We start from the raw sequence: 15424 nt of genomic DNA, 5'->3' as shown, positions 1-15424 counted from the left end.
CACATCCTGAATACTCGCAGAGAAATAATTAATGAAACACTGAGAGGTGTGAATTGCCAATTAACATCTCTTTACACATGTCAGGTGTAATTGTCACGTTACATTTGACAAACATCATGAAACAGCTCCTCCGCGACCCCATAGAAACATCAGCTGTGGCAGCTGCTTGCAGCTTGGATTAAGAGGCTTTACGGGAGACATGAATGAGTAATAATGAGTCACCGCAAAAGCCTTACCTGGAGAAAAGCTACTTTAGGAAAGGAAGAAAGTAGGGAACTAGACGCAAGCAAAGAGAAGTGATAAATGCAAAGTGGATTGAGTTTAAATGCAAACAGTTTGAAATAAACTTAAAAAAGTCTCAGTTAATTTTGTAATATCGAGAGTTTAAGTAGCAGAGCAGCAGTCATTTTCAGTTTCCTTCAGTGTGAAATGGAGCTGTTTATCCACAGATCTCAAAATCCATTGGCGAGATAAGCTCCCACTTAATCACAGTCATGGATCTGCTGTTTCCATCTGCAGAGCGGAGGATTGTTTCTGTGCCACCAGAAAGCTGGATGCCGCCTCCACAGAGGCCAAGTTCCTGCAGGATCTGGGCTTCAGGATGCTCAACTGTGGACGGACGGACCTGGTCAAGCAGGCCGTGAACCTGCTTGGGCCCGATGGAATCAACAGCATGAGCGAACAGGTCCGGCACTTAACACACACTCCTACATGCACGCACGGCATCAGCATCACACACCTACACAGCGATAGTGGAGAGTTAAACACAATGAATTTCTAACAAGTATTACCTGGCAGTCTGTTCACACACACACATGCTGGGCGCAGGCTGCTGCCTATGAGTCATGCATTGTGCTAAAATCTCACGGTTTGATACAACTTTTCAAAATTCACATTACTTACAAGAAATGTTGGTTTCTTTGTGTCTGTGTACAAAGATGTTTGCAGTAAGCTTGGGCAGTATGTAATATTTCATACCTACGTACCTTGCTGAAATTTCACCGGGTTATATGGTATATGACGGTATAAGTGTGCAACACCCCAAACTGAAACACACACACTCCTTATAATTTCAGATAATGGCTTTTAATAGTGCCTAAACTAATGATTACTTTCATTATCAAGTTATATGCAGATTTTTGGGACCCAAAGTGTTATATGCCCCCAGGCCTTCACCTGCAAAATGGCACTTAAATTAACAAGTACTGACCCGAAAGAGACTCAAAAAGACCAAAAAAAGATGCAAAGGAACAGCAAAGAATTTTTTTTGCAAAACAACCACAAGGACATACAAATACAAAATGTGATACAAAAAAACAAGCAAAAAAGATTTCTTGACTTTTTTTCCTACCAGCACTTAAAAACTCAAAGATAGTTTGTGTATGACAACAAAAGACAATAAAAGCAGCAAATCCTCAAAATTAATAAGATGGAGCTAGGCATTTGATTACAGTTTTGTTTGAAAAATGTCTCTTGCTAAATTTATTATTAAAATAGTTGATTATTTTTCTGTCAGTTTACTAATTACTGAATCCATTAACTCTAGTTCTTAATTATTATTTGATACTGAAGACTTTTTCTTCAAATCCAAATCAGATATAAATAAAGATATTTTGGTGTAATAAACAGAAACTTATAGTAGCTGTGCATCATACTTTACTGTTTATCCATAAAAATTAAGAAGAAAGGATTGATGTAATGGTCGTTTTCTTCCTGATGCTGCAACACTGATCCTGCACTGAGCTTTGATGGGTTTGGTTTGACCATCGGGTCGATATCTCAGTTTTACTGCATCCAAGTGTTAATATCATTTGGGATTTTCCACCTTCTCCAGTCAATGGAAATATTGGTTATTTCTTGCACTCTAAGTGGAAGCTAATAGTGGAATCTGATATTCGGTGGTCCGGCAGCTGTGCTGTGCTTGAGTTCAGTGAAGCTCTTGGCAGTTATCCACTCAGATACTCTAAAAAACTCAATGAAAAGCATCAATACTTGTACAGAGCCCCATTTTCGATCTTTTTTCATCTACATGTTTCTCATCTTCATGAAACCTAACATTTCTTTACATTTCAACAAAACTGTGTTAAAAGGTGCGCTTAGGTTTAAGTATAAATACCACTTGGTTATGGTTGGGGAAGAACATGTTTTAGCTTAAAATAACCTATTTCAGGGGCACAAACCCCCCTGAAATGCTGTGATGTCTAGGTCAAAAACAGCTGCTTTTTGCAATACTAAACCCTCTGGAAATGCTGTGATGTCTCGCTAAAAAAAGGATGTTTTTAATGGCACTGTCCCAGCCGGAAATGTAGAGATGTATCAGTAAAAAAAAAACAGCTTTTCGTGGTACTGTCCCCTTTGAATATGCAGTTGTCTCGGTAAAAAATGTTGCTTTTTGGGAAACACTATCCCTGCTGGAAATGCAGTGATGTTTCAGTATAAAACAGCTGCTTTATGTGGCGCTGTCCTTTCTGGAAATGCAGTTGTCTCAGTAAAAAAACAGCTGCTTTTTGTGGCACTATTCATGCTGGAAATGCAGTAATGTTTCAGTAAAAAAAAAAAAAAGACAAACGCTTCTGTGGCACTATCCCCGCTGGATATGAAGTTGTCTGTTAAAAACAACTACTGTTTGGGACACTATCCCTGCTGGAAATGCAATGATGACTCTGCAAAATAATACCCCATTTTTGGGTCACTATCCCCGTTGGTAACTCAGTGATGTGCCAGTAAAGAACAGCTGCTTTCCTTGCACTATCCCCGGCGGAAATACAGTGATGTCTCGTCAAAAACAACTCCTTTGTTTGTGGCATTATTGCTGCTTGAAATACTTCAATGTCTTTGTAAAAAAGAACAGCTTTTTTAAGCACTATCCCAGCTGGAAATGTTACAATGTCTGTGAAAACAGCTGCTTTCCTTGTGGCGTTATATACCAGCTTGAAACACTGCAATATCTTGGTAAAAGAAAAACACTTTTTTTGGCATCATCCCAAATGGAACACAGTTGCACAGTAACATTGAAATCATATAGGATGTAATTTCAGTATAACATTTCCCTGAAACTGAACCTTTTTTGATTTTATGTGACGAATAAATTTGATTGACTGACATTCATTCAGATTATTTGACTGGAACAAACCTTAATTAGTTTTCAGTATTTACAGGTCCTTATGAATGTGACAAATTGTATTGACTGACACATTTTCTCGCCTCTCTCCTCACATAAATAACAAACCGTGGTGACACACACGCTTTTTTATTCACTTGTAAAACCAGCTAAACAGTGCAGGCGACCAGGCAGCGCTTCAGGAGTAATAAAGTAAAAGCTGCGAGCCGTCATCGCAGCTGAGAGTCATTTGAACTCATCACGACGATCATCAGCCGTCTATCGCCCTTTCACTGTCTGCTGATTAAGTAGATTGGTGTCCAGGAAATATTTAAGCATGAATCACCACAAAGGGATATCAGTCTTCAACATAAAGTGCTCTGGTGTGTTATGAGCGAGTCGTAAAAGGCCCATGTTGAACATAATGGTCCAGATCAGACATATGATTGAAGGCCGTTTGATAGAAACTCGTCCACTTTAAACACGCTCTGTTTTAGGGCCGGATAGTCTGATAAATGGGAAGAACCTGTCACCTGTTTTTAATATAAAGTTCTTTTGTTATTTTTTTCTTTGCAATATCACTTCGATAAGGCTTCACCCTGCGGCTCGCAGCATATTGTGTGTGGGTTTGTCAGGCTCAAGAGAGCGCTCTGTGGATCCGGTGGCATGTAGAGATATATAAGACGTTATGTTAGGATCCCATCTGCTGTTGCTCTCATTGGAAAGACACGGTTATTTCGAGGTGGTTATGATTATGTCTGGAAAATTGGACCCCCAGAGAAACTGCTGGAAACATCTCTGGTTGATGAGGAGAAAATGGGCACTGAGTTGTATGTTATGTGTGAAAACTGAGTGTATTTTAGTGCAATCTTTAGTCATGGGGCTGATTAGTAGCCAGCAGGGAACACACAACATGAACATATGGTGCGTCAGAGGTTCCTCGTGACAAAACAGTGATTTAAAGAACATTACCTAAAGAGAGATTTGGACACTAAATGATTCTATGTTGGTTTCCTATAGAACTAACGAGCACAGCTGTTGGCGAGCTCCTTATAGATCTGCTAATGGTCTCTTAAGGGCTTTTCTGATGGCGCTGAAATGTACATTTTTCACCGCATAGTTAAGAGAAATGACCAGAGACTCATGTTTGGTGTTTGTAAGTTATGATAATGAATCAAGATGCTCGACTCCGGCAGGCGAGTGCACTTAATTAGGCGTTAAATACTTGAGAAACAGATAAACAGCAAAATACAAACAGAACAGCACTCCAATCAAGCCATTTTTTAATGAACAAACAAAAAAAGAAAACATCAGTTCTCGCTGAGAAAATGTCAGTAGAAATGTGGTTTGAAGTCTTAAAAAGGCAATAAAAACATGTCTAACTATTTTTTGGTGATGTCTGGATAGGTATTTGTCCATCCATCTTTTATGAAAATTGCCTAATTTGTGCAACAACCTATTCTTTTTTAGGATCAATAATTCTAAAAAAAAATCTTCTAAATTTAGAATTAATTGGCAAACTGACCCTGGTGCTGCCATTAATGATCGAGTCTCTGCCTTGATCTTCTACAGCAGACGCTTTCGCCACTGATAACCTCAAATAAGTGTTTCTTAAATGGGAGTCTGCTGCACGGGGTGTGTGAGATTCTTTAAGAAAAATATTCCAGAAATGCATACTTTCTAAAATAATTATGCAATTAGTTCAATAAAAAATCAAATGTAAGTACAAAATACCAGATTTTAGATTCATTATCACTTTTTTCATTGCAGTCAATCACTTCTGTTAACTTAAATTTAAGCTGCTGCAACAGATACAATGTGTTTATATTTATATCTCAGCAATGTGTTTTTTTTTTGGGAAAAATTGTTTTGCACTGATCAGATCATATTTGGCTAAAATAATATTTAAAAAGGTGTCCGCTCTCCTCCTTCCTCCTATCTGTCTTTGTTTGTGCTTTATAATATAGGCAAAAAAAGCCCCAAAATTAATTTTAAAAAATCAAAAGAAATAGAGACCAGTTCCCTGGAAATCATAATTTTATGGCACCACTGTTTAAACAGTTTTGTTTATTCAAAGAGCTGCTCAATAAAGACTGTTTTGTTTACCGTTTTGAAATAACAAATAGATAAAGTCTGTGATGGGCTGAAAAAAGACTCCAAAAAAATGAAAAATAAAAAAGCAGTTCATTACATCTCCTCATCCTGAATCCCGAAACTCTCTCCTCCTCCCTCCACAGGGAATGACCCCTCTCATGTACGCCTGCGTCCGCGGCGATGAGGCCATGGTTCAGATGCTGCTCGACGCCGGAGCCGACATCAACAGCGAGGTCAGTGTTCACGAGACACCATCAGTCTGTCGAAATGTCACATTGATTCCACATTTTTGTTTGTTCTTTTTTTTGTGTCGGAAATGTTCATTTGCATTTGTTGTGTGAAAACGATGAACCCACTTTGTGTTGCTGTCCCCCTCCTCTCTCTGTCTCCATCGTCTCACCTGCTGCCGGCATGCTCTCTGTTCTCTTGGCAGCTTATTACACCAAGTGCACTGATAAGCAATAAAGGAGGATCGTTTGCACAGTAACAATGATATACCATAATAATCCACTGATAGTCTCTCAGAGCAGCCAGTTACTTGATTACATTTTACACTGTAGACGTTCAGCAGCAGTTTGCTTTAAACTGCATCAATAATGCATTTCTGTTGTACAAGCGTGTGCACTTAGTGTAACTTGCTACCACAGACTGTACATGAAGCATGGACTTCTGTGCACTTGTGTTGAACTTCAGTAAAAGTAACAGTGAACTCTTATTGTTTTAAATCCTGATTGTGTCTCTGCAGTGTGTCCAGTGTGTCCTGTGTGTATTTGTAGCTGCTTTAGATGGCAATAAGAATAATCCAGAATAGAAATGCTTCATGGACTCTCCACCATGGTGACCTCATCGTTGATTGTTGTGATTGCTCCGTTGGTTTAGTGCCTGTGTTCAGTGCAGGGGTGTTGACTCTAAAGCAAAGTGCTGCTGGAATACATAATGTAAAGCATCAGTTCGCCCAAATTACAGGAAACTCTCAGGTTCTCAGGTTTTTCTAATGGAGTCTGGTCGAGCAGATCTTTTTATATGCAGAGGTTTTTAGATACATTACACATCAGTGATTTCGGCCATCACGCCAATACAGTGGAGGTAAATGGACATTACTTTGTTTCCCTCCAGTACTATCGAGTACTGGATTTATACTCAAAGCAACGGGTTAACAGGAGTCCTGCCGCAGATACCCACAACATCAGATTTCACCCGAAGTACTAGTGCAGCTCTACTGTTGTGTACTACATTACCAGGCCAGATGGTGCTATAATTAAATTCACCAACATTAATTGTGTTTACATTCTTTCATTTACCTTGTGGTGTAGAGCTTTAATGGGCAATGCACGTACTTATGTAACAAAAGTTTCATCAACATAACTTGTATTTTGCCTCCTTATTACTGAATAGCAGATTATGCTTCTATTTACTGTGAGAGAGCAAGAATTGCAGAAAGGAGAAGGTTTGCAATGGAGACGGGTTTGTTAGATGTGTGTTACTGAAAATGAGATTTCTTCTTTTCAACAAACTTCTTGTTAGCTTCACTCTCAACAATCTCCACCAGCATCAGAAACTTGGAGCAGAAAACTCAAAGAGCCTAAGTGTATCACTTACAGTTCTTTCGGTCTTAAAGTTGCATCTCTGTAACCCTACATGTGTAGTTAGATTTTGAAGAAGTGGCATGTTAGTTATGGCTCACTAGATCGATTTAACCCCTTAACACTGCATCGGTTGGAATCCACTGACATTGATAATCCCCCAAACTTTAACAGGTGGAAAGGTTACTGTAAATGAAAATTAACCACAAAAGTGACTTTTCAATCACCTCCATTTTATTAACATGGCGAGAATCTCAAAACCTCAACATATAAAACCGAAACTATCTGTATGGGAAGTGAGAAAACCAGCTGATGAAGGAAGTAGAAGTAGCCACCGTGATGTCGCCTTCTCATTTTTTCGACTCTCATTTTGAAACCCTGAGTTTGGCATTTAACCTGTCGCCTTCTTATTTTCTTCTGGCGTTGACAGTCAGAGATTGGAGTCATCAGTCTGAAACCCCTCAGTCGACTGAGATTGCTTCAAGTCGAGCAGTTGTTTTTTTTGCTGTTGTGTGTGCTGTGCAGTGTGCTTCAGGAAATGTTGTATGGAGCGAGCATTATTGACTTTTACTCTTTGGTACAGACAGCTGCGGATATGACGCAGCAGCTCGAGGAGGAGAGGCTTTGCACCGTAAGGCTCTAAGCTAAAACGATTTTCTCCCTTCTGCTGAGAAGTGGTGAACTAACAGCTCACAGCAACTTAACTCGACACCGCCTCTGGCTCTTATTTGATATCTAGTGTTGGCAAAAAATGTTGTTGCACTTTTGTGATCTGTCGTCAGCGCGGTTAGCTTGTTTACTCTAAAACATGTATGGCGCTGTCACACTGAACACTGAGCCCATTCAATAAATTGACAATTGAATTGACATGTATTTGTACTTTAGGGCGTAATCTGATTCGACTTACATAATTCAGGTACAGCCCTAGATCTGACTGAGAACCTGAAGGAACATGCCAATCACAAGGTAGCCTTGCCCCTGAACCTAGCCTGCTTTATTGTCCATTTTATGCTAAATAGGGCCATAATTTTTTTTAATGATTATCATGCTGTAATTAAGAAGACCTGAAACTAGTGGTTCGGACCATTAAAATGTTTATTGAGGCAATAAATCAACTAAGAAGTAAGGTCATTTTCACACAGACTTCTGCTCTATTAGACATCTTTTTGCCCCCTGCTGGCCACTAGAAGTAATGCAGGTTTAAGCAGTTTTCAGCCCCGGAGATAACTTGAGTGTAATTTGGGTGAACTGAGCCTGTAAGTAACATAAAAGCAGACAATGTAGCAGATCACTGATTAAAAATTCTACTAATTAAAACGTCTTGTTAAAACACATCTCTACAGTCTTGATATTGTAAGATATTGCAGTCATGCGTCTGCTAAAACGGCCTCATATTGTCAGCTAATTAATAATTAATCAGCGCAAACACAAAAACACTAAGAGTCCCACTGTTAACATCAGAGCTCAAATGAAATGTGACATTACATTAAACGTCTGTCGAAAAAAAGAGCCCTCCTCCAGGCGACATTTAGAAATAATTTTTGGTAATTTACTCTGTGATGAGGCCACTTTTGAAATCGCAGAACAACATCGGGGCTGTATGCCTGTTTAATTTTACCCCGACGCTGCTTTGTTCATGAGTCAGCACCGCCCGTCTTGACAGTGTTTGTAGTCTCTGCCAGTGTTGTGTTTTCTCTCTGGTTTCATTCCCCTTTGAAATGAAACACTAAAGATGGAGCTCGGCAGATAGTACAAAGTGTGGTCAGAGAGCCATGCCCAGTGCAAATATACTCTGAAGAGCGAGGACTGAGATGAGAAATAGAAGTCAAGCTGCTCAAAGATTTTTCTGTGAAACTCAAGAGGAAAATCTCCCTCTGCCATCCTGCCCTCTTTTGCTTACACTCTTCCTGCATACTGCTTCTCGCTCCCCTCTCCCTCCCCCTCATCTCCCGCCCTGAGCTGTGAATGTTAATGGCTGTATATCTCTCTCCCTGAACTTCACCTATGACTTCCCAGGTGCCAAGCACAGTAAACAAGCACCCCTCAGTTTATCCTGAAACGCGCCAGGGGACGCCACTCACTTTCGCCGTGTTACACGGACACGTCCCTGTCGTGCAGGTAGTGACGTTTATGACCTGTAACCATTAACCTGTGGCCCTTGCCCTGACCCTGAAAATGAGGATATAATGATGATGATTATTATTATTTTGCATTATAATAATAATAATGCCGTATGTCGTTTTTATTTTTCTCCTCCTTGATCCTGTGTAGTGATTATGTGGAGAGGATTTGGTCGAGACAAACTCTCCAAATTAAGTTTGTTTTTAATAATGTATGCTTTTAAATGGTAAATTCTGTATTTTTAACCATGACTCTATTTCCCATGTTTATGTGTCTAAGTGACTAATGGAAAGTTTTGAAATTGGTAATGTTACCACTGCGGACATTTGTGCATCATCAGTTTATGTCCGCTGAAAGTGTTTGTTTTTGCCACTGACAGGCTCAAAATATTATTCCGAATGTCTGACAACATAATGAAAATAATTCCCACAGAGATAGACCTTAATATTAAAGAGCAAAATCCTGTTGTTAAGCCTTTGAAACCTGGGCATATAGGCTTGATTTCTTTGAAAAACATAAAGAAATTGTACAAAAATTAGCAAGAAATTATTAAAATGTACAAAAAATTACCTGAAAATACACATAAATAAATAAATAAAATGGGAAAGTTAAAGAAAGGAAATTACCTGAAAAAAGTGCCTTAAAAATATAAAAACTTTCTGAAATAATTTTAAATATATAATTCTGATAATTGTTAACATATTTTGTTTTAAGAAATATTTCCCTAGCTTTTGAAAAAAAAAAAAAAGTATCAATTCCTGACAAATTGCGTGACATTTCTTAAGTTGCTCATTTCCTTTTTCCCATGTTTACGAAATAAATCAAGCCAATTAGCTCAGGGTTTAAAGGTTTAAATACTTATGACAGACATCTAAATGCAGCACAAGAAAAGTGCTGTCCATCATAGGTTTCATAGGGTTAAGCAGATTTTTTTTTTTGATGCTAATGTTACTGTTTATTTATATGGGTTCTGGCGAGTTTTCTGATAGTGATTTCGGGGTTGTTTCTGGTTAAACTAAAAGGATCTTACTCTAGAACCAAACGGTCTAAGTCTGTAGGGATCCTTTCCATAATGTTATCAAACAATTAACAACAATCTGAGCCTGTCAGTGGCAAAAATTAAGCCCTTTTAGTGGATGTAAATAGAGATAGATATAGAGAATTTATTATCCACCTTAGAGGAAATTTGTCTTTGGCTTTGCTCAAACACAGCAAAGGTTCATACAAACACATAACACAATGCACCATTAAAAATGCACAAATGTACAATATAAAAGAGCTCATCGTACAGAATAGTAGTTTTCTGTAATATTGTTATTCTGTGGTCATTACCTGACTGAAATAAGGAATAAAGCACAAATGCCCCGAGTGGTTACATTGCAGCTTTTTTGCTCAATGCTGAACCAGTGTCAAAAATTTGTGTTCCCATTATTCACTTGACACAAAAATGTCATAAAAAAAAATAGGGTCCAGGTTGAAAAATACAGAAGTTACCCTTAAAGATGTGTAGATGAGTCACACTGCCCCCCCTGGTTTAAACCATAACTGAATCCAAGGATTGGTCCGACAGCAGCAGTGAGAAACGTCCGGAGGCGAACTCAACAGAGCAGAGCTCAGCCAGCCTGATACACAGCCTCAGGGGTGCCAAATTTCAGTGTTTTGTTCATTTTTAATATATAATAAATGTTGTTGCAGTAGTTATTGTATGAGCTGACATTGGCTGAAAGCCTGATGAACAGCGTCGCCCTCAGGAATTTTTCAATTATTAATCTTCACCACTGCAATCAGAGGCTTTTTTTTTTTTTTTAATAGAAACAGAAACCATTTTGATTCCACCTCTCTCAGCTCAGGCACCAACAATAAGAAGCTAATGAGGAAGTGGAGATAGGAGTGTGTTTAGTATCCAGAAGTAGGACAATCTCTAAATGAGGTGGTTTAGGTTTCCATCAGTTGAGGCTTTCTCTTCTTGCCAAGCCCGAGTGTAACACACCGTCTCCCCCTCGCCTGTTTTCTCCCTCCCTGCTCTCCCTCCTGGTTTGTTTTCCCCTCCCTCCTTCCTTCTCCACCTCCCTCCCTCCCTCCCCATCACAGTTGCTGCTGGATAATAGAGCGAATGTGGAGGGCGCCCTGCAGGATGGGGCGGAGAACTACACGGAGACCCCGCTCCAGCTGGCCTCTGCTGCAGGTAAACACACATACAGGCAGCAAAGACTCATCCTCACTTTCACATTTTTATATGGTCACATGTGACCCGAGTGTTCTCATTCTTGATACGGCGAGTGAGGGATTAGTCATGACATGCTGGATTCAGAGTTCACCAGAAGGCATTCTCACTCCGCTTTAATCATCTAATTAATTCATCACTTTCAATTACGATCTGAGATTCAAGAATGCAGCACATTTTAAATGCTGCTCATCATCATTGTGTTGCTGTGCACCACAATGATGCAGAGGCATATAAAAGACAGTGATGGAAAAAGTATTTAATGCCTTACTTTAGTAAAAGGACAAAAACAAAGACTGAAAATACTCTACTACAAATAAAAGTTCTGCATTGAAACCTTACTTAAGTAAAAGTACTCATTGTGCTTTAAAATATCAGTATTTCCCTATTCTATCTGATGTTTTTGGATTAATGTTACTGTTGCATTAATGTGTATGTTGCATAGATTACGTTTATTTGAATTCCTTTATTTCCTTTTGGGTAGTTTTAATCCACAGCGGTGCATCAGATTCTGTAACATCATCATGATCATATATTCGTAGCGTGGCTGTGCTTTGAGAATCACGTATCTCTAAAAAGTCAGAAAAGCAGCACCATTTTCAGCTTTGTGACGATGCATTTTTTAGCAGATCCAAGAGGGTTTTTAAGGAGCTTATTTAGCTTAAGAAGTAGGAGAATTTTCTCAACACATCCTTCAGTTTGTCTAATAATATTCAAATACTCAAATTCAAAATCACCAAATCTGGTTAACAGGGGTATGAAAAATTGTAATTTGAAAAGTAAAGCTGTTAGACAAATATGGTGGAGTAAAAAGTACATTTCCCTCTGAGATGTAGTGGAGTAGAACTATAAATTTACATAAAATGGAAGTAAAGTACCTTAAAAACCTTGAACTTTTACTTTGGTGCAGTACTTGACTAATTGTGCTTATTATACCACTGATGGAAGAATATGCAGTTTTATTCAGTCAAAATGAGCTTTAACCTTTCTTTAGTTATCTGTCAAATTTGAACCAGATGTGCATTTGAAGGAATGGTTTGGCATTTCAAGGAGTGTGTGCACTTTCTTGCTGAGAGTCAGATAAGAAGATTTGTAGCACTTTCTTATCTGTTCATTGAATATGAAGCTAAAGCCAGCAGCTGGTTAGCTTAGCATAAAGACTCCAGCTGCGATCAGAGCACGAGCTTTTTTTGTTGATACCTGCCCTGATCAGACAGAGAAGTTTTTTCAGCTTACTGCGTTTTTTTTCAGTGTAGCTTAACCGCTATTTTGCTGTTAAGTCAACTTATATAGCTGTACCTTAAAATCAGCATAAAAATGGACAGATGGAGGGAAACGGAGATCTGTGTGGGTACATGAGACCGTTAGAAATGGGAGAAATCACAGGGAGTAACACCAGCTGGACCAGGATGAGGGTGAAAGTGTGCTTATGGTAGTGTAACACTTGCTTTTCTTCACCAAAAAACAGCAGTGACAACTTGAGGCGTTCACGGCACTCCTGCCAAATCATGAGGTGCGTAGAGCAGAAAAAATGTGAGGTGTTTAGCAATGCAAAAGCAGCGAGCAAAACACTTTACTCTCCTGAAAACAATTACTAAAAAACATCCCCAGGCTGCTAAAATAGCTCCGTCTGATCGAGGTCTAAAGTTCACTAATTGACACTCGAAGGCCGTAGTGTTCAATGAGACAAACTAAAGAAGTCTTTTCATCAGTTTGAGGCTACTAGACAACCATTAGAAACTCACGTCACTGTGCCCAGCCAAGAAATAGCCCTGCACATGTTCTGACACTGAGATTTTTTATCAAACAAAATATAACGTGTTAATTAGTGAGCTTTAGAGGTGCTGGTAGGTGGAATTTGTTATCATTGGACAGAACTGGCCTGGCTGTTTTTTCCCCTTATTTACAGTCTTTTTGTTAAGCTAAGTGGCCACTGCAGCCACATATTTACCACACAGACGTGAGAGTGATGTCAATCTTATTGGAAACAAAGCAAATAATGTTGTACTGTTCCTTTAACCCTTAGGGGCCACTTTAGTATTACACACACTCATGTGAACAAAATGTGCTTTTTTAAAATCAAGTTTTAAAAAATATGATACATTAATATTATTTCCTACTTTCATAGAGTTTATTTTTAACCAGCATCAGTCCTAATCATAAATATCAAATATTCATTAATTTTCTGAATTTTAACCCTTTAAATGCCAGGTAGGGATATGTCAAAGATTTGCAGCAACATTGATTGTGACCGTGCACCTAGTGGAAATAACATTTATTTTCTCCAAATGCCAAATATGGTTAAAAAAAAAGACATCATCATGTGGTAAATAGTTAAAATGACAAAGTTCAAGGCAAAAACCCAGAATGACACCCAGAAATAATAATAATGTTTTAATGCTTTGATGGCTGTGGGATCAAAAATTGAGGTTGAATGGCTTACAATGGCACATTGTATTTAATTTTAATATTTTAATTTAATTTTGCATTTAACAACAAAAATACACAGTCTTGCTAAAATGTATGACATATGCACAATCACAGCCAAATTTATCAAAAAAATGAAGAATGAAAAGCACGTAAAATGCTGCAGACAGTCCTAAAGTGTTAAATACATCACATATTTCCCTCAGGATTGACTTTTTCATTCACAAGGCTTATCCACATTGCTGCCTTTTAAATTAATCTAAGTTAAAGTTTTAGAAACATAAATCCAAGTTGTGAATCTCCATGTTACAGTGAACTCAGGAAAGTATGTGCAGGCAGCCGTGTTGCCACGGTAACAAGTGATTTAAAACACACAGCCAGGGATAATGAATACTATTAACATCCAGCTCATTAAATAATAAATAATGTAGATGAAATAAAGACCACAATCCCAGAGCTGGAATGTGTTAATGAATAGCAATAAGTGGGAGACTTTCTAAGCACAGAATGATTTTACTCGGGTTCAGGCTTTTATTTTACTTCACATTAACTTTACAGGGATATAAAAGCTGGAGTAAGCAGTGTATCAGTTGGTTTTAAATGAACTGCGTCTTCTTGACTGTATCAGATAAGATCAGTATTGAAGTCTTTAAACTGGTGCGTACAGTAGTTCCCGCTCTTCTGCTCAGCAGAGTGCATCAGGGATTAGTTATGAGTTGTTTTGTTCTCAGCGGAGCAGATCTCACTCGATTTAATTTACAGCGACCGTGTGGAATTCAGTGAATGTAAAAAGGTGTTTTGATGCGTAATGTTTTGTTGTTGTGCGCTTCAAAGAACTTAAAAAGCTCCCTTTACCTCAAACAACAAACACTTTCAGCACCAGTGTCAGTGAAGAAAGAAGCATTCAGGTCCTTTATTTGAGTAAAGTATCAAACCAATGGACTGAATATTCTGAATATATAAGTAAAATACTTGAGTAATTGTACTTTTTTACATTCCACCACTGATCCACATGGTCGCAGAGCATTAAATGTGTGCTGTATTTTAGCGTATTCACCCTTTACTTGTGTGTTTCTTCCCGTTTAGGTAACTTTGAGCTGGTGAGTTTGCTTTTGGAGAGAGGGGCCGACCCGATGATCGGTACCATGTGTCGAAACGGCATCTCTTCAGCCCCCCTGGGAGATATGAACTCATACAGCCTGGCAGCAGCACACGGCCACAGGTAATACAGGCAATCACACACACATATGGGGACACATAGACACACACACAAGCGCCAGCCAGCAGAGACATATCTATTACAATGGTATTGATCCATTTACACACTGTGTCCTGGTCCATCTGCCTCTCACAGAATCCTGCAGTATATGTATGAGAGGCAGATATCTCGCTGTCAGACAGAAGGCGACGATAAGCGCCGCAGTCTATTCAGCAGCACTTATGGCTTCGGTTTGACATCATTTCCCCGCAGCTGGGTAAGATAAAGCCCATTAACATTCAGGGCAGTGAGAGCTGTCAGGAAGGAGCTGGAGTGGTAAGCCAACAACACAATGCAGCATTATTAAGACAATCAATTATAGTATGATGATGATGCTGCTGCAGCGCGTCGTGACCAGGTTCAAACTGCATCAGGAGCGGTGGTGAAATGATGGGGCGGAAAAGTTCACACTTAACACCAAGTTTGCTTACAAAGCAGAGAGAAAAAAAAGAAGAGGGAATGAGACAGCATCATTTACAAATCTAATTATATTTTTAACATTTTGTAGGAATGTGACTCAAGACATGTCTAGACACCTAACTGTAGAGCGACATTATTCAGGTACTGAAAGCAAAACTATATGCGAAATACACCAGTTTGTAGTCTTACAAAGTGTT

At 38.8% G+C, this 15424-nt stretch overlaps 1 protein-coding gene across 3 annotated transcripts in view; it reads left to right on the top strand.

Moving 5' to 3' along the window:
• The window catches only part of abtb3a (ankyrin repeat and BTB domain containing 3a), a 210106-nt gene that overhangs the window by 176588 nt on the left and 18094 nt on the right, over positions 1–15424 (top strand). For 2 of the 3 annotated variants that reach the window (XR_015775591.1, XM_088072999.1), the window contains exons 5-9: positions 520–685; positions 5338–5427; positions 8794–8895; positions 10990–11083; positions 14636–14771. Coding sequence is in view for 2 of the 3 variants with exons in the window: in XM_088072999.1 (XP_087929125.1) it covers positions 520–685; positions 5338–5427; positions 8794–8895; positions 10990–11083; positions 14636–14771 (588 nt within the window). In the remaining variant the exon portion in view is untranslated. The remainder of the gene's footprint in view (positions 1–519; positions 686–5337; positions 5428–8793; positions 8896–10989; positions 11084–14635; positions 14772–15424) is intronic. The other variant, XM_088073000.1, reaches the window with a different exon arrangement.

The sequence above is a fragment of the Plectropomus leopardus genome, chromosome 22 (genome assembly GCF_026936395.1).
Source record: "Plectropomus leopardus strain MGB_pleo_1.0 chromosome 22, ASM2693639v1, whole genome shotgun sequence".
In the NCBI taxonomy this organism is placed as follows: Eukaryota; Metazoa; Chordata; class Actinopteri; order Perciformes; family Serranidae; genus Plectropomus; species Plectropomus leopardus.
Note: the sequence above shows the minus strand (reverse complement) of the source record. Positions and strands in the feature narration are given on the sequence as shown.